The sequence below is a fragment of the Heliangelus exortis genome, chromosome 29, assembly GCF_036169615.1.
Source record: "Heliangelus exortis chromosome 29, bHelExo1.hap1, whole genome shotgun sequence".
In the NCBI taxonomy this organism is placed as follows: Eukaryota; Metazoa; Chordata; class Aves; order Apodiformes; family Trochilidae; genus Heliangelus; species Heliangelus exortis.
In genome coordinates, this window is record NC_092450.1 from 1,971,432 (window position 1) to 1,991,223 (window position 19,792).

General features: G+C 49.4%; 1 protein-coding gene across 7 annotated transcripts in view; it reads right to left on the minus strand.

Annotated features, from left to right (window-relative positions):
* FAM117A (family with sequence similarity 117 member A) overlaps positions 1–19,730 on the minus strand; it is a 37,353-nt gene extending 17,623 nt beyond the window's left edge. Inside the window, exons 1-5 of one of the 7 annotated variants that reach the window (XM_071728350.1) lie at positions 19,470–19,730; positions 18,836–18,944; positions 14,982–15,115; positions 13,517–13,650; positions 10,907–10,993 (exon numbers count right to left, since the gene is read on the minus strand). In XM_071728350.1, the coding sequence (XP_071584451.1) occupies positions 10,907–10,993; positions 13,517–13,552 (123 nt within the window). In that variant the 5' untranslated portion in view covers positions 13,553–13,650; positions 14,982–15,115; positions 18,836–18,944; positions 19,470–19,730. Of the gene's footprint in view, positions 1–5,050; positions 5,175–10,906; positions 10,994–13,516; positions 13,687–14,981; positions 15,116–18,835; positions 18,945–19,469 lie in introns of those variants that run through there. The other 6 variants (XM_071728351.1, XM_071728352.1, XM_071728353.1 and 3 more) reach the window with 6 other exon arrangements.
* Between the last annotated feature and the right edge of the window lie 62 nt (positions 19,731–19,792).

The window sequence follows — 19,792 nt, forward strand, 5'->3', positions numbered from 1 at the left end:
TAAATAAATAAATAATAAATATATAATAAATATATAAATTTCAAGGTATTTATATAAATACCTTGAAAATATAAAAACCTGAAAATATAAATTTTCAGGTTTCAAGTTATTTAATATACATTTTCAGGTTTCAAGTTATTTAATATACATTTTGCAAGCTCAACACTATTGGTCTTTCTTGGAGATGCTTCTTGCACAGCTGTGGATCCCTCCAGATCAGTATTGTCACCTCACACTGCAGGAGCCACAAGGGAAGTGCCAAGAGCATCTTAGTCAAGGCACTGACACAGCATTTCAACACCCAAACTCTGCATTCAGAGAACTCTTTGGTGCTCAATATTATTTCCCTTGTTTTTTTTTCTTTTTCCCTTTGCACCCTGCAGTCAGACAGCAAAACTTCCCCACACCTGGCACAAAATTGCCTCCTCTCTGCACAGATGGGTGTCCAGGATCTTTCAGTTCTCCCACAGTGGTGGAATCCATGCTTTCAGCCCCAGCTGAAAGGCTCCTAAATAAAAATCCATCCAGGATAAACTACCTGAGAGCTTCCAGTTCCTCTGGAGCATTGAGAGGGGACAGCAGATCAAAGATCAAACCAACTGCACAGCCCCATCCCTTCCCTTGCTCATGGTTTAAATGCCATCTCCAGCATCTGAAAGCAGGGAAAAACTTGTTTCACCCACAGAAAGTCAACACAAGTCAAGATTAGTTAGAGTTGTGTCCTTTGTTTCCCCTTTCCCACACCCCTATCCAGAGGCAAACAAACTGGGAGCAGCAAGTTTAGAATCAAGGAATGATCTCTATCAGCTGAGCACTGCAATTCCACCAAGGGGCTCCAATTACTGCACCAGAAACTCCTCCATTACACAAAGCCACCTGCACTGCTTTGCCTCCAAACCTGAGCCACCTCCTGCATCCAAGCTGTGTTTTCCACAAAGCCCAGCTTGATCCCTTAGGACAGAGCCAGGATTCTTCCTGGCTCAGGCAGCACCAGGACATCTTCAAGATTTTTTCCCATCCTTCAACCAGTCTCTACATGACTGGTTTTTTCCCCCCTGACAGCTCTCTTACCTGTGTTTAACCCCTCAAATTTTATCAGCTTGCTTACCCCCAGCAAAACCCTAAAGGCAAAGGTGGAATTACCTGACAGTGAATCCCAAACTCTGGAAATGCAGAGCTTGTTGGAGCTGCTGTTTGCACAGAGCAGAAGCACCATTTTCCAGCCTCACCTCAGGGGTTTTGTTTCACTTTGGGAGAGTTTATAGCAACTAAAGTTTCTCTTTTGGAGAGTTAATACCAACCCTGCTGCTACTTTACTGAGACAGCCTGACTCTGAATCAGAATTTTACACTTTCCAGCTGGGGATGAGCAAGATGAACCTGTGTTCCCTTGTTCATCTGCTTAAGCAGCCCTTGAAAAACTACAGGTGTTAAAGAGCATAAAAGAAACCCTAAGAGGAGACACCACAAACATCTGCACCACTATTTTGGTAATGAAAGCTTTTATACCCATCCCTCAGGACACAAAACCCCATCAGATACCAACTGGTGAAGCAACCACAGCCAGGCCTGAAGCATTTCAGATATTTTCAGATATTTCAGAAGAGGATGGGGGGGAAAAGACCCCCATACCAAGCACTTGATGCCTGCAGCAAAGGAAAGAGCAGAGAAATAAATTGTTGATGGCTCTGCTGTGTCACTCCCATGTAGGCAGCAATCCCACTGCACTCTCAAGTGGTAAAGAGACATTTTTATTCCTTAAGAAGCCATTTTCATTTTGCTAAATATCCACTCAGTGTTACCTATGATTAGTGCCCCACTCATCTGCCTCTATAATATACACCAGGCATGGGTTTAATTCAGAGACCAAATAAAGATATTTGGCAGTCTGCTTGCTTGGCCTCTCTAGCAGGATCCACACAGCAAAAACAAGTGGACATCTCAAAAACAGGCAAGTTCAGCAGGCAAGCAACAAAATCCCATCCAGATGAGTCAGCTCAGCCAACAGTAACTTCCTGAAAAGCTAAAAGGCACCACATAATTCTGGGGTTGTAGGGGTGGTGGTGGGAAAACTGGTGAATTTTAAAGTTCTGGTGAAGAAAGATGAGCAATCAAACTTTGCTTTCACAGAAGGCTGAAATGCATGAAATGTAAGACACAGCTCTGGTCAAAGCCTCTCATTAAACCCTCAAATCAACCCCACAGGTGAGGACTTGCACCTCTGCACCCTACTGCTGTTCCTCAGTGCTGTTTGGGAGGCATCTTTTCTCCTCCCCAAAATTCCAGTCCAACGCTGCTGAGGAGCAGCTGGGAGGTAACTCCCAGTGCAGCTCGTTTACACATTTAATGCTGAAGGAGTCTGCTCACCTGAGCAGCATGACAGGACTTTGCTTTCCCACATTCCATCATCTTCCTCTCTGCATGAGCCCATTTAGACACCTCAGACTGCTCACAAAATGACACCAGTGGGTCTGAAAATTAAAATGTGAGCTGCAATTTAAATAGACCTACATCTTTTTTTTTTTTTTTTTTTTTTCTTGTATGATACTAGAAAAGACACAGAGATTTCTTGATGCATTGCTTGAGAAATCAAGTTCCAGACCTGCAGTGGTGGATGAGATCTGGGGTTACAGCCAGGCAGCAGATTCAGGAGTGCAAAGCCAAGTCTCAGGGAGGCTGAAGCCTGGATGTGAGCTTGGAGCCTCTCCCACCAGCACCTGCTCCTGCGTGGGGGCTTTGGAGACAACAACTGAGGCCACAAACAGCACCAGCACTGCCCTGAACCCACTGAAACTTCAAAGTCTCCACCACCAAAGCTCACAGGAACTTTGCCAGCACTGCAGCACCTGCAGAGCTCCCTCTGCCCCCTCCCAGCCACCCCCCCACCAAAGGGGGACACGGGGCTGGGTCTGCCCTGCACCTGAAGGGATCAAACACTCACACATCACCTGCTTCACCACCAGGAGCCACATCACAGATAGGGAATTAAAAGAAGACATTGACCCCAAGACACATCAGATTCACCACTACAAGTCCTGACCTTGAAACCCTGCATTTCCAACCCACGAGTCCTTTTAAAGTATCCTGAGACCTCCTTCCTGGCATCCCCCAGCTCTCCCTTTTAACAGAAGCCCTTTGAGAGACTCAGCAGCTGCTCCTCATCTCAATGGGATCCTCTATTATCAGAGCAGCTGCAGGATCAGCCCCTGGATCACCCTTCTACCTCTTCTTCTAAAACCCCAAGCCAGAAGCAGCAGAGAACTCCCCTGCAGCCATCCAGCACACAGCTCCAGAGCAACTCCCAGAGTCCAAGGAGGAAAAGAGGAGATAAAGCAATGGATTTCCATGCTGAGTGCCCAAAAGGTAGGAGCAAAAGTGTTAGGTTGTGACTCCCCAGGATACCAGCTCTGGGCTCAGCCCTGCTGGTTTCTTGCTGCAGCTCCCACACAGCCTGAAAGCAGCAAATTGAAGCTTACAAAGAGCAAGGAAGCAGAGAGGGATGGAAATTTAAACACTTCCAAGGCTGCAGATGAAATGACTTCGATCAAGAGGAAAAAATTCAAGCTCCTAAAGCCTGAAACTGTGAGGCACAGAGCCAGGAAGAAATGAAGAGCAGCAATTCTGGGTCGTGTCAGTGGAGTTCCAGCTGTTCTGCCCTCAAAAGCTGCATGGCATTCACCATGCTCCCAGGAGCAGGTACAGAGCTCAACCCCCCAGCTCCCAAGCAGCCTGGCTTTTTTTCTGGGAAATTTCCTTCCTTTTCATCATTTTTTTTTTCATATTTTTTTTTTCTTTTTCATCTGAAACTCCTGAGTAATTGAGAACAACTTCCCCTCGCTGGCAGCATACTGCTGAGAGGGAGAGAAAAGCACTCAGAACAATTTATTTTATTAACTCGTTTCAAGGGTAAACTGGGTAAAAAAGCTTTTTAATAGCTTTGCTGATCAATACCAACCCTGCCCGTGGCAGGAACAACTGCAAGGCTCAAACAGTGATGCAGGATGGTTCAGGAAGGACCATTAATTCTCTGTGTAGGATGGGCTGCAGCAACTCCTCTGAAAGATGAAGTAGCTGATGCATTAAAAAGAGAGCAGGGCTCTGAGCAGATGCCACCAGGATCAGGTGGACCAAAGCTTGACAAAGATTTCTTTTCCCTAAGTTTGCTTCATCTTACACTGAATTCAAAACGTGTCCTGTTGCTATTTTAATACTTCTTGAGATAATGGAACAGCCAAGCAAAAACCCGACATCCAAAAGCAGTGTCAGGAACAGCCAAAAGTAATATGGACATCGAGAAAAGCCAAAGACACCAAAAAGTTGTATTTAAACAAACATTCCTGAGGTGCTCAGATAAATCTCGGTCACGTAATTAAGGACAAATTGCCATTAGCACCAATCAAACGATTGCTTCTTTATCAAGCCAGATCAGCTGTACAGAGCACAGAGCTCGGGGTTGGTCGGTTGGGTTTTTTTTTTTTTTGGTTTTTTTGGTGAAACCACCTGGAAACAGGCAACTCCTCCTTGGGGCAGCCCGCAGGCAGCGACAGCTCCCGCCTGGGACCCCTCTGACCGACCCCCCCGGGCCGGGGTCTCCGCTCACCCCGCTCCGGGAGGCGGTCACAGCCCCCGGGCAGCGCTGGAAGGGGCGCGGTTCGGTTTTCCTCCGCTCGTGGCCTTTGCTGTCGTGTCCCCCCCCGCACCTCCACCCCGGTTTTGTCTTCCCTTCCCTTCCCTTCTCTCTCTCTCCCCTCGCCCCGGTTCTCACATTTCTCTTTCACTTCCCCCCACACGGCAGCGATGAGGAGCAGACTCCTCACCGGAGCTCTCGCCAACCCCGGGACCCCCCCCACCCGCTTTAGGGGCCGGGCTCGGGGCGAGCGCGTCACGGAGCGAGCAACTACCACTGGGGTAAGGAGCGGAGCAGCCGTTACCACCGGGCTGGAACCCCCACCCCTGGCCCCGGCCCCCGGAGCCCCGCCGCGGCTGCAGAGGGACACGCGGGTTCCCCGGAGGATCACACCGGGAGGCTCCCGCCTCGCTCCCACCGTTACCTGCCCGGCCCCCGTCTCCGCGGCGCTGCTGGAGCTGGAAGGGGACGGTGGCTCGGAGCGGCTGCAGCCCCCCCGCCCCTGCGCGGCCCCCGGAGCCTCCCGCCCCCGCCATGCCCGGCCCCGCACTGAGCCCCCGCCGCCCCCAGCGCCCCCTTATCAGCGCTCTGGGGGCGGGGCTAGCGGGAGAAGCCCGCAGCTCATTGGGTGACGACGCTCGACAGGTCCGCCCCCCCTCTCTAACGGGAGCCAATGGAAGCGCTCTCCGAGCTCCTCCCCCGCACGCGCCGCAACGGTAGCCAATCAGAAACGCGGTCACCGCAGAAGGGCGTCACCCGCCGCGCCAGAGCCAATCAAAGAGAGGGAAGGGATGCTCGAGCCACGCCCACCTCGCGGTACCGGCAGAGCCAATGACAAGAGGAGGCACCGCACTAAGCCCGCCCTACCGCGAATTGACCAATCACGATGCTTCCCTGGCGCCCCGCCCCTTACCCCGCAGGCAATGAGGGGCCCGGGAGGGGGTCACGTGGTCAGGGCCGGTTTCTCTTTCACCTTGGGAGGGAGGAGGGGGGGAGAGACGGGACGGGACAAGGGGGACCCGGGGGGGTCACCCCCATCCCCACCCCTCCCCCGGGGCCGGGGACCCGTCCCGCTGCGCTGGCCGCATCCCCGGGGCAGCGGGAAGAAGGCCCCGACACCCCGAGGCTTTACAACCCCCAGGGAGGCGGCCAGAGGGTCCCTTCCCCCCCCCCATCCCCATGGGTGAGGGCAAAGGTAAAAGCAAAAAAGGCGGCGAATCGGTAAAAATAGCTCAGACCGCAGAGCGGGCTCCAGCACGGAGCTTGCAGGGCCCCCGATCCACCCGCTGCCCCTGTGGGAAAGAAGCCGAGGCCTGTGCCAGCTTTTAGGTTGGGTTTGGGGTTTTTTTGCCCCCTTTCCCAGAGCTCTGCCCCCAGCACAGGGCTCGTCGTCCCACTCGGTGTTTGCCTTTAAACCAGGAAAAGCTCCTGCAGAAACTCCCACTGCAGGGCTGACTGCTGAGGGAATTTTGTGTAAACTCTTCAGCCATCAGAAATTCAAAATATCTCAGCCCAACCCCCACCCGGGCTGAACTAAAGAGTTTAAAAAAAATCCACAGATGGAAAAAAGGGGAACAAATCAGAGTGTGGAGGGGTTTGGGTGCTGGTCCCAGAGCATGCAGAGGCACTGGGGGGAGCAGAGGTGGCTCCATGATGTCAGCAGAGGCTTGGGCAGGACCAGGCCCTGTCACCTCACTGCTCCGTTCTGCTCTGAGATTTGATTCACAGAATCCTAGAATTGGCTGGGTTGGAAGGGACCTCAGAGCTCCTCAAGTCCAACCCTTGATCCACTCCCCCCGTGGTTCCCAGCCCATGGCACTGAGTGCCACATCCAGGCTCTTTTGAAATATCTCCAGGGATGGAGAATCCACCCCTTCCCTGGGCAGCCCATTCCAATGGCTGAGCACCCTCTCCAGAAAGAAATCCTTTCCTAATATCCAACCTAAACCTCCCCTGGCAGAGCTCCAGCTCTGCCAGGGGAGGTTTAGGTTGGATATTAGGAAAAAATTCTTTAGTCTGTGCCCTCTTGTCCCACTGATATCAGCCCAACCCCCCCTGGCTCCAACCTCCTTTCAGGGAGTTGGAGAGAGTGATGAGGTCTCCCCTGAGCCTCCTCTTCTCCAGCCTCAACACCCCCAGCTCCCTCAGCCTCTCCTCCTCAGGTGTACCCTGAGCTGCTGGGGGAAGGCTGCTGCAGGAGGAGGCTGGGGTTTTGAGGGCACAGCCTGAAGTTGTGGGGTTTTGAGTGTGTTTTGAGGTAAGGGAATGGGTGTTTAAGAGGAGAGTTGGGGTGTCAAGGAATGAGGAGGATGCTCAAGATCTTTCCCCAAGAGAAGAACTAAAAAAATGAAGGATTTATCTCTGTCTTTCCTCAGCTGCTGTCTCTGACCTTGGATGGGCTGACTGGTGTCTCTCAGGACCACATGAGAGCTCACTGGGAAAAGAGCCCAACCCCCCCCTGGCTCCAACCTCCTTTCAGGGAGTTGGAGAGAGTGATGAGGTCTCCCCTGAGCCTCCTCTTCTCCAGCCTCAACACCCCCAGCTCCCTCAGCCCTTCCTCACAGGACTTGTGCTGGATCCCTTCCCCAGCCCAGCTGCCCTACCTGCCTGCAGGGTCTGACCCTCAGGAACAGTGGGATCAGGGTGAGGACCCTTCTCCAGTCCCCTCTCCCACCACCACGTGCCCCTGGCTCTGGAGAGCTTTGCTGAGCACACGTTTCCAGAGCTGGTGCTGATCCCACTGGTCACCAGTGTCACCAGTTCCATCAACTGCACCCCCCAAACAGGGATAAAGACCTGAGAACCCTGCCAGGAGGCTGAGGGAACATCCCCTCGGGAATGACAAAGTCAAAGCTCTGGATAGGTCACAAGAAAAATGGAATGCTCAGGACTTGGGGTGCCAAGGATTTGGGGAAGGCAAAGCTGAAACCCTACATATTTAATCCACAGTTTTCCCCAGTGCTAAGCAGCTGGGAATCTGTCCCCAAAGCCCTTTGCAGGTTCAGGCTCCTCCAAGGTTCCTGCCCACCCCTTGTTCCTGGCAGGTGCAGAGGGAAAAGTCCTTCCACCTGCCCAGGGCTCTTGGCAGCCCATCACTCACCATCCTCTGGCCTCCTGCTCCTCAAGTACCATTTCTGATTTAAACTTTTGCCACTTAAACCTTGTGTTTATAACCTGCTGTTTGATTCCTTGAAAAGACACCATGCCATGCAGGCTTTTTCCCCTTGTTCTAGTCCCTTAAAACAAACTTTTAGCCTCAATACTCCTCAAATAAAGATTGCTGTGGTTCACCCTTTCCACTCACATCTCCACCAAACCCTCAAGCACCCTCTACCTGCTGCAGCTCAAGGTCTTGATTCTGCTGGTGAACCCAAGTTAAGGTGGGTTTAGGGAAAGGATCTTTCCAAGTGATAAGGGTGGGGCTGATCTCTCTGTCCCAGGAGCCTGGGAAGCTGTGGCACCACCAGATAAGAAGAAAGGGGGAAGAGGGAGGGGGGAAAGCATGAGGTGGCAAAGCAGCCCGGGCTCCCTGCCAACCCCTCTGGAGAGGAGAGGCTGGGAGAGCAGCAGTTGTGTCCCCCAGCAGCTATCACAGCAGAGCAGTGTTCCCCATCTTCTTCCTCTATCACTCTGCTCCCCAGGCTGGCAGTTTCTATTTGCATGTAATCAGGCAGCAGATGGGAAACTAAAGAGTTGTCATTTTCTAGAAAAACTCCACAGGGGGGGAGGGGGGGGGGTGAGAGAAGAGGTGGTGTGGATTGTGGAGTTAACCCAAGGCAAAGAGGGAACGTGGCTGCTGATAGAGGCAGAGATGAGACAGAAACCACAGCCTGGGTTATTAGAGCTTGGTAAACAAACAAAATGTCACCCATCAAATTAATCATTGCTATCTCTTCTGGCAAGGAGTGCTGTGAGATCTCTGATAAGGTGGAAAACTCAGTCACAAGAGGAGGCAGCACAGTGATCTCTGCTCGGGACTATCCTAAGGGTAAAGGAACATTCCAGAACAGCAGTAGTGTTAGGGGCCATTCCTCAGAGATAACAGCACTCACCAGGAGACAGTTCAAATTTTCCCCTGTTCACTTCACCTTACAACCTAAAATTAAGTTTTTCAACTAAACAAGGATCCTCAGGTGTCTGCAATGCCAACAGTTCTTCCTAGCCCAGCTCCCACTGCAGAAACAAGGTAAAACCATAAATCCTCTGGGATCAGCTTAAGATCAGGTAGTCTTCTCATTAAACAGGGAAGATAAGCTGATCTTTGAAACCTTGCTCTTTCTCTGTACACACACATTTCTTCATGTCAGACACTCTTCCTGAAAATATTTCCTTCCCAAGGTCCATAGTAGCTATTAGTAATGAAACAGGAAATGAAATGTAAGAAAAAGAAATGTAGAGGGAACTGTGAAGGTACAGGTGTTCAGAAGAGCATAAAACTGCAATCAAAAAGTTACAAATGCCAAACAGAGGAGTTTTGACAATGATTTTTTTCACTGGTTGCTCACTTTTTTCTAGGAGCCCTTCACAGCAAGTTCTTCCAACCTAGAAATTCAAATTCACCTTTCAGTTTCTCTGCCCCACTGTATTTTTAAGGCACTGTGATTTGCACCCAATGCCCACAGCTGGAACACACTAAAAATACCCATCCTCTGCATGCCACTTTGTTTTAGCATAAAGGAGGTCACACAGCTGTGCCTCTGATTGTTCTCACCAGATCTCCTGCTATAAATACAGTGAGGAATACTGAAAAAAAAAAATTAAGTGGTTCAGCAAAACTACACCAAGAGCTGCTCTGTCTCAAGTCCAAGTTTTGCTTTCATCAAATGCTTCCCTCAGGGTTTAAAAGCCCCCATTTTGCTTTATTATGTAGGAAGAGGCAAAAAAAGCCCCAGCTGCTCCCTATCAAAGGGGCTACAGCCATTCTAGCTCAGCTGAGTTGCCTATTATCAGCCAAACTTCATTTGCAAGAACAGGCCTTGCTGTATCTTTCCCCAACAAAGACTCAGACCACAGAGCAAGCCTTGGAAAACTCAAGTTCCAACATTCCTGCAGGCTACACTCTGGCCTACACAATGCAGTCATCTCCCTGTAATTAGGATTCCTAATGATGTGCTGCATAGTAGCAGCAGTAACACAATCTTTTACAACTGCTGAAGGGCTGTGGGTCAAGGATCTGACTTCTCATGCTCTGCCTGCTCATTTCCATCACTTGTGGTGCAGTGGTTCCTGGAGCTGCCTCTCCTGGCAGGGGAAGAGCTGATACCTCCCCCTCTTCCCTCCCCCCCCCCTCTACTCTCAGTTTTCAGAGCCTGAGAAAGTCATTTCATCACAATTAACAAATGCCACAAAGCTTCAGAATTATCAAATGCATCTCATGGCTCTGGATGTGTGTTCCAGAACACCAGAGCACTGTGTGTGTGACACCACAGCACTGTCCTCAGGATTCACAGCCATGCAGGAGAGTTTGTGGCAGGGGCCTGGCTGTCCCTTCCCCCTCAGACCCCTTTGGGTACCCACAGCTCCACAGCCCAGAACCACCACCCACCAGTGCTTTAGTGGTGCCCCTTGAGGAGGTGACAGACAAATAGGAAACACAAAGAGTTCCCACTGCAGTTCTGTCATTCTGTCCTAAATGAGATTATATTTCTGGCTGTTTGCTCCACGTAGGAGGGAGACAGAGCTTAGATTTAAAGTCCTGATCAGCTGAGCATGAACGTGGAAGATCAAAGGGTCATTCAGCATACAAGCAAAGCTTTCCCTCATTGTCCTTGAACAAAATTCCTCTCACTCTAAACTGTGGAGTAAAATGCCTGCCTGTCTGCCTCCCACTCGATCCCCAAGAGAGATGGCTGCATTTCACTGCTGGACAGTTTCTGCACTCAAATGTTTGGAGATGAAAAGCTCTAAAGAGCAGCAAGATAAATAAAACTGCAGTTTATTAAAAGAGACTAACAGATTATTCACCAGACCAGCCAAGCTATTTCACAGTCTGGTCATGCTTGCAGTGAAAACACTGTGAGTTTTGGGCACAAGCCCTGCTAAGAGTAAGGAGACATTATGAAATAGATGATTTTCACTAAGTCATGGAAAGACAGGAGCCCTAAGAGTCTGAATCATCAATATGTCAGGAAAAAAAGAGTGCACTTAAAAATAATCACTGATGTCCAGCACTGCCACTGTTGTAATAGAGCATGGAAATGAATACAAGGAGACCAAGTCAGTCAAGCATCAACAAATCAGTGCAGAACAAGCAAAGGGACTCAGAAAAGGTGTTTCATACCTGCTGCTGCAACATCCTCCACTGCTGCTCGGGTTGCTTCAAGCCACTACAAGAGCTCATCCTACTGCTGTGACCCTGCAGCTTCTCCTGTGGGAAAAGAGACACAGCAAGGATCAAGTTTATTGTCTTCTCTGGGATCTTTTCATCCTACACTTGCAAGAGTCTGGGTCCATGATTTTCCACTTTTCTTTTCTATGCCCATCAGTGCTGATGGTGCTCAGGACAAACCCCTGCTTTGTGGCAGGCTGTGCAGCTAAGCAAGAGCTGCCTCTGGCAGGTGAGAAGTGACACACAAGGTCAGCAGGATGCAGTGCATCCAGGGGACACCAGGACTTGGGATCCATGCTGGCAGATCCCACTGACCTCACCCTAAGAGATGCTCTTGCTTCTCCTCCCATGCCCAAGCACGTGGGCTCAGGAGTTAGCCAAGAGCAGAGACTTTGTAAGATTTCCCAGAATAATACAGGCTGCAGTGGATGTCAAACATTCACCACTAAGGAATGAGAACTTGCTGAGGAGAAAGTGTGCTAAGGGAATCCTAGAATCCTAGAACTGGCTGGGTTGGAAGGGACCTCAGAGCTCATCAAGTCCAACCCTTGATCCACTCCCCCCGTGGTTCCCAGCCCATGGCACTGAGTGCCACATCCAGGCTCTTTTGAAATATCTCCAGGGATGGAGAATCCACCCCTTCCCTGGGCAGCCCATTCCAATGGCTGAGCACCCTCTCCCTAAAGAAATTCTTTCTAATGTCCAACCTAAACCTCCCCTGGCACAACTTGAGACCTCTTGTGCCCTCTTGTCTTGCTGAGAGTTGCCTGGGAAAAGAGCCCAACCCCCCCCTGGCTCCAACCTCCTTTCAGGGAGTTGGAGAGAGTGATGAGGTCTCCCCTGAGCCTCCTCTTCTCCAGCCTCAACACCCCCAGCTCCCTCAGCCTCTCCTCATAGGATCTGTGCTCCAGTCCCTTCCCCAGCCCAGTTGCCTCCTTTGGACCTGCTCCAGCACCTCAATCTCCTTCCTGAGCTGAGGGGCCCAGAACTGGACACAGGACTCAAGCTGTGGCCTCCCCAGGGCTAAGTAGCTTTGTGCTTTTGTGCTTTTAGGAAAGGCAGATCCATGGTTTCTCAGCTTGCACAGAAGGGTGGCAGAAGTGAGAGCTCCAGTTCACCCATCAGCCCCTGCATGGCAGAGCCTGGCAGCTCAGTCCCTGCACTGCCCTCCTGTTGTCTGAAGCTAAAATGTCAGAAATACGACATAGAAACCAAAAATTTACTTAAAGGACTGCATTTGGCACAAATAAGCATCTCCTAGATCCTTCTACCTCCTAGATACAAGGCAGTCTCAAGACAAGCTCCCCAAGAAGTGCTGCTGAACTTTTCCAGAACATGGAACTTGTGAATTTGGAAACACAGGTAAATAAAACTGTGGTAACCACTGGCACAATGTAATTAGGAAAAAATGCAGACGCTGAAGAAAATCACCTACTTGGCTCACCTCAGAGCTCAGCAAGCCAAGAGTTCATATGGGAAGAAACTTGTTTCTTTTTTTTTTTTTTTTTCTTTTTTGCCATGAATAATTACAAAACCAGGAGTTTCAAAGGAAACCAGCAGTTCCAGCTGGCACAGAAACCTCATCCTAGGAACAGCCATTTTGCAGCAGCACACTTTTAATGGGACACAAGCCCCCAGAAAGCAGAAGCATTGCTCACCCCAAGCTGCACTTACCAAACTTCCCAATAAGACAATATTTTTTCCTAATTAGAGGTAAAAGGGAGAGTGATCATAGTGCATGATACAAACTATTGTAAAGGCTACTTCTCCCATCTTGTGCTAGGCTTCCTCCAGATATATCCTCCCATTCTCCATCCTTTCTGTGCTGGCAATTTGCATTCCATTTGGTGTTTCTTTGGCTCCTTCAGCATTAAGGCACAGAGCTAATCAGTCTCCTAGGAAACTAAGGGAAAGATAAACCTGCCTAAACAGAGAAGCAGCTAAATGGATGCATATTTGACATCAGAGTAAATCAAACCCACGTTAGAGTTGCTCAAAGTATCAAACTGGTCTTAGTTTGTTGTCCTCTAAACTGTTTTGCCAAGCTCTGGTTCTTTCTTCCACCATGTCTTACTCCAATCCTTTCTTACTCCTGAAGTTTCTTATTTTCCTCACCTTTAGCTGAGCCTCCCAAGTACACTCTACCCTTTAGTCTGGGGTGACACTTGGTTTCTGTCACCTGCTTCCTGTTGTCCCTCTGCATCTAAACACTTGGGACAACTTAAAACCATCCCTCCACCTCCACAACTGCAGAAAACTACCTGGGGTACAGCATATGCTGATTAGGGACCACTCTTTAATTAGTGGAGCAAGCAAAGACAACTTCTGTCAGTCCTCTACTCCCATATAACCTGTTCTTAACAGCCCCAAAGTTCTTATTACAAATCAAGATATTGTCAGCTGGAAACTGAGCTGTGAAGCCCCTGGCTGGCTGCCCACAGAACCACAGCCTGGTTTCTGAAAAAAAACTGCCCAGAGGATGAGCTCAGAAGTGCCAAACAGGATCAAGTTTTGCCTTTATTTCCCACATCAGTGTCATTTCTGGTGATAAATGTTTCTTACACCTGTGAAAGTTGATGTCATTGGGCTGAACAACATGAGCAGAGTTTTCCTTTAAGGAAGCATGCAGCAGGCTCCATTGATCAGGAAGCAAGGCATTAACATCAGTGCCAGGCAGTTGGAGAGCACTGCTCAGTCTGGAAGGAATGTATTAAAGGAGCAGATCACTAATCCTAAAGCAGACAAGAGAATTTAAAAAATAACCCATTTTGTCAGGAACAGGACAAGGATGGCATAAAAATATCTGGCCTATCAATAAGGTTTAGTCCTGCCAGGGCAAAAAGTACTTTTATTGCAACTATTTAATAATTAGATTATATGATGACACCCAGGGGAGGGAGGGAACCAGGAAGTGTGGCTATATTCAGCTGTAACCAACTGAAAAACTTCTGCTTTTAACAAAACTCAGACTGGATGATTTTTTTATTTTTTTTTTTTACAATAAAAACAAAAAAGAGAGAGAGAGATGTAGGCCAAACTGGAGTGACCTTGCTCCTGATGCCAGAAAACACAGACTCCACTCAGATGTCTGCATGCCAGAGCCCTGGGGAAAGAGTGAGTGCATGGATTGTGTTCAAGTTCACTGAAACTCCCCTCTCCTTGTGCTCTGCAGGACCTTCAGCTCAGTGCAGCCCATGGCCACAATTCTCCATACAGGGGTTTCTGTTACTATTTATACTACAGGTCAGTGTCCATTCAAATCTAAACCAGCTTCAGGCTCTAAAGAAAATAAACACCCACTCCCCCCAGCTGTCTGCAGAACTGTCTGCAAGCACATCCTCTCAAAACTGGAGTCCTCCTGATGTGCAGTAGCTGGTGAGTAGCTTTTTTGAAGTAAAAAAAATAAAAAAAAATAAAAATACTATGCCAATCTGCAACTAAATCCCACAGCCTAGCCTAGCTTCAGCACTACAAGTGTCTGAATGAAAAATTCTTTGTTGGGTTTGCTTCTGAAATGTCCCAAAGCCCCCTGGGCTTCTTCACAAGTCAAGACTCAAACCCACACAGGGCCAAGCTTGTTGCTAGCTCAGGTTCTAGCTCCATTTTTCTACATTTCATCCTGTGCCTTGCACCTCCTCTCATTTCTCTACACAGATCTGCATTTAACATCACTACCTACACAGCACTTTGTCAAGAAACTAAGTTGGAGCCTCTCAGTGACAATGAGAATTCAGGTCCCAAGCCCTGCTCAGAGCCAGGCACAACCCTGCAGGTTGCTCAGGCTAAAAAACCACAGCCAGCAAAGAGCAGCAAGGCCTCAGTTATTCTCTGGCAAAAAAGTGTCTTTGTGAGAGACACTTGACCCATCCCCACATCAAATGGGATCAGGAATTCTCCCAGCTTCACATGGTTGGGTCAGGATGTTCTCTGATGCTGCTCTTATCACCCAGAACTACTGCACCTAAAAACTAAATATTTACAAATATTAAGCTGGAGCCCAAAGCAGAGGGAAGCCAACTCTACTCACCTTCTGAAGATGTCAAATTAAACCAAGCAACTGTCCTGGATCTTCATATCCATGGAACTGTGCTATCTGTAGCACTTTCTCATTATCCCAGTCCTTCTGTAACTCTAGCCCCCAGAGATGGACTGAGATGACACCTAAAAGCAAGTGAGATGTATTCAAGTACAGCATTTCAGCTCTTTTTGTAGTGTATTTCCATTATCCAGCATTTCATAGAATCATAGAATCCTAGGGGTTGGAAGGGACCTCGAAAGATCATCTAGTCCAACCCCCCCTGCCAGAGCAGGGCCCCCTAGAGTACATCCCCTAGGAACGTGTCCAGGTGGGTTTTGAATGTCTCCAGTGAAGGAGACTCCACAACCCCCCTGGGCAGCCTGTTCCAGGGCTCCGTCACCCTTACAGTAAAAAAATTTTTTCTGATATTCAACTTGAACCTCCTATGCTCCAATTTACACCCATTACCCCTTGTCCTATCACTGGTCACCACTGAGAAAAGCCTAACTCCATCTCCCTGACACTCACCCCTTACATATTTGAAAACATTGATGAGGTCACCCCTCAGTCTCCTTTTCTCCAAACTAAAGAGCCCCAGCTCCCTCAGCCTTTCCTCATAAGGGAGATGTTCCACTCCCTTAATCATCTCAGTAGCTCTGTGCTGGACTCTTTCAAGCACTTCCCTGTCCTTCTTGAACTGAGGGGCCCAGAACTGGACACAATACTCCAGGTGTGGCCTCACCAATGCAGAATAGAGGGGGAGGAGAACCTCTCTTGACCTACTAACCACACCCTTTCTAATGCACCCCAGGATGCCATTGGCCTTCTTGGCCACAAGGGCACATTGCTGGCTCATGGGCATCTTCTTGTCTACCAGGACCCCCAGGTCTCTTTCACCTCCACTGCTCTCCAGCAGCTCAGCCCCCAACCTATACTGGGACATCGTGTTGTTCTTCCCCAAATGCAAAACTCTACACTTCCCCTTGTTGAATTTCATCATGTTTCTCCCTGCCCAACTCTCCAGCCTGTCTAAGTCTCTCTGAATGGCAGCACAGCCTTCTGGTGTGTCAGCCACTCCTCCCAGCTTAGTGTCATCAGCAAACTTGCTGAGGGTACATTCTAGACCCTCATCCAAGTCTCTCACTTGACTGAACCCACCCTTCAGCAGGTGAAGCAGCTGCAGGAAGGCACCCAATGACAGAGCCTTTTCAGTCAGTGCTGTAACACCGATCAAGCACTTTGCAAGTGGAAAACCTGGAGTATTTCAGCAGCGTTTCTTCTGCTTCAGAACAACCCTGACATAAACCTGCTTTATATTCTAATATCACTGATAGGTACTTAAGATGCTGCAGGCAGCTCACTCAATGCCACATCCCCAGAGCAAGTGGGAACCAGAGGATCAGTTTTAAACCTCATTTCAATCTCTTGATGCTTGTTCCTCTTTATGAAGATGAGTTTGGGTGAAAATTACATTTTCACTGCCTGTATTTTCCAAGATTCATCAGGAGCTACTTTACTGCATGTTAAATCACAGAAAGTTAAATCTATCAAGGAGCAGGAAATTCCTCATTTTCTACATGGAAAAATCTGACAGGGCTAAGAGGCTGCAAGTCTGCCTCAAGAACATTATTACCAGGAGTTTAACTCCAGTTGAGATCCTGTGAGCAGAAGCTACACCAGGTTTGCACCCTGAGGAACTGACTCCCCCTCTTCCCAAGCAATTCCCAATTTCCATGGTTTGCTGAGGGTGAAGCAGGAGTTTCCCTCACTGACATCTGCTGGTGATGCCCACACGAAGGCACCTGCAGCCTCTTGTTTTGACCCAAAACAGACCCTCACATTTCAGCTCCAGTGAATGCCAAGGCTGGAGTTTCCTCAGTACTGATCACTGCCAGGTGGCCAAGGGCTTTACACAACCTTCAGATACAAATTAATAAGGAAAAAAAATAAATTATTTCTGCCATAAGATTCCAAAAGTTTGGGCTGATTTTGAGCAGTTAAAACCTTGCAGTGTGTTCTACTGGTAGATACAGACAGAAATGTTCTTGTAAGCTCTGCTTTCATAAAATGATCTGATTTTTGCTCTTCTGAGAGCACAAAGCATTTAGCAGATCCAAAGCCACCTGCCCTTCCCATGCCCCCCCCCCCCCCCACACTGGATGCTCCAGGTTTCTGTCACTCTGGTGTTGTAACTGCACAGGACTCCAGGTTTGCATGAGCCTTGGAATTAACCAGCACTGGGAACTGGATTCCTGGCTCCTCCTGGCACTGCCACCTCCAGGGAAGTTATTAAGCACCACTCACTGCTTTTTGCTTTGTTTTTCCCAGTAGCATCCTGCTGGGGGTGATAATTCCTGTTAATGTGCATCAGAATATACAGATGCTTCAGAATATACAACTTCTCTCAGACAGAAGCTTCAGGAACACCCAGGAGCTCTAACTAACATTTTATCCCTTTAACTGATCCAATTAAGCACTACAGCTCTCACAGAAGGGGAAGGTTTGGAAGGAGGAATCCTTCAGCTGCCATCAACAGGCAGGGAGTGCAGGGGGATGTGGTCATGTAATTTGCATGTGGTTAGAGTCCTAGAATCCTGGAACTGGCTGGGTTGGAAGGGACCTCAGAGCTCATCAAGTCCAACCCTTGATCCACTCCCACTGCAGTTCCCAGCCCATGGCACTGAGTGCCACATCCAGGCTCTTTTGAAATATCTCCAGGGATGGAGAATCCACCCCTTCCCTGGGCAGCCCATTCCAATGTCTCATCACCCTCTCCCTAAAGAATTTTTTCCTAATATCCAACCTAAACCTCCCCTGGCAGAGCTGAAGCTCTGCCAGGGGAGGTTTAGGTTGGATATTAGGAAAGAATTCTTTAGTCCATGCCCTCTTGTCCCACTGATATCTGCCCAACCCCCCCCAGCTCCAACCTCCTTTCAGGGAGTTGGAGAGAGTGATGAGGTCTCCCCTGAGCCTCCTCTTCTCCAGCCTCAACACCCCCAGCTCCCTCAGCCCTTCCTCACAGGACTTGTGCTGGATCCCTTCCCAGCCTCCTTGCTCTTCTCTGGACCTGCTCCAGCACCTCAATCTCCTTCCTGAGCTGAGGGGCCCAGAACTGGACACAGGACTCAAGCTGTGGCCTCCCCAGGGCTGAGCACAGGGGCAAAATCCCTTCCTTCTTCAGTCCTTTTCATTCAAGCAAATCTGCACCTGAATTTGGATATTTGCAAGGTGCAAATAGGTTGTGTTAAAAGTCTTGAATTGCCCTTTTTCTACCACAGGACGATTCCATTTAATGCAAGAAGAGATCAAAGATGAATTTGCACCCCACAAGCTCTCTGAATCTTTTTTACTGCTCCTGACTGCCCCACATTTCCACGAGTGCCCTTCACCCATGTGCAACATCACAACACATTCACTCTTGTGAGGCCTGAGCTTTGTGTCATGGAAAACAAGCTCCAAAGTGCTCACACTACCTCCTCCTTTTTCTTTCCATGAAGGGACAGAGCACTATTTCTCTTTGTTCCTCAGGCCCTCTGAGGCAATGCTTTAGTTCATACCAAGTTCATCTTGGATTAAGCATTTCAAGTCAGTCTCACGACTTCAGAGCATGACATTCCTTACTGCAGCACTAGATTTTGACCGAACTCCTCCTCCTCTTTTTGTCTTCTTATAACACAGGAAGAATTCAGGCATTCCTACAGCAGTGTTTTCTTCTGCAGCCACCTCTCACCAGGTCTGCAGACTACCAGGACTTCCTACAGAGTTGTGCAACCCCCCTGAGTTTCCCTTCCCTTCCTGGGTACCATTTCGGACCAGTTGGATGCTTATTTGCAACCAGGAATGAACACTCCCACTTCACATACCACACATCCTGTTTCCCATTCCTCTCTGCTTGGGCAAAAAGCAGAGGTAAATCATCTTGACTTCTTCAGAAGGTTTGCTTTTTAACGTTTCGCTGGGGATTGGATACACCTAAGGGCAACAACAATTTGTAAAGAGAGAAACAGTCTCACTGTCATTCCTAAGGATGACTTGTGCTCCCGGGGATTCTAGGATTTGACCCCGGGAATTTCATAATCTCGGAAGATGACCGTAGCTGGAAAGAAATCATGTGTTTTAACTAAATACCCTTCTTTTTCCCCAAGTCTTCACATAAAGCAATATAATATCGCTCATAAACAGCGTTATCACATTAGCCACCCCCGGAGAACCACAAGGTGCCTCGCCAGCTCACGTTGGCCTGGGAGAGAACTCCGGGCAAAGCTTCACTAAAAGATAATCCCTCCCCCGGATGGTATTTTGAGAGCGGAAAGATTAATTAACGACAACAGCCTTCTCCGAATAAGAGCTCGAAGCAGCACAGGCCCGCCCAGGCCCGTTAGGCCTCTGACAAGACCCGCCCCAGGCCGGCCCAACGCGGAGCCAGGCCCCGGGCAAGGCCTCGGCACCCCCCTCAGCAGGAGGGGAACCTCCGCCTGGAAAGCAACGGGGACTCACCGCCTTCCTCCACCCAATCACTCCATGGACCCGAAGAGACGTCTCTGCCCGGCCTTAAAATGGCCCCAGCGGGAGGGTCGGGGCTGCCCACACCTAACATGGCTCCCTGGGGACAAGGCCCGGGCAGGCCGCTGACTTCACGCCCGGACTCAAGATGGCGGCCGCCGCCCTTCCCGCCCCGCCGAGCCCCTTCAGCCCGAATCCAAGATGGCCGCGGGCGGCTTCACTCCGAGCGGCGCCGCCGGGATTTCCGCCCGGATCCAAGATGGCGGCGCCCGCTGGCGTGAGGCTGCCTGGCGGTCACGTGACGGGTGGTGGTTGGG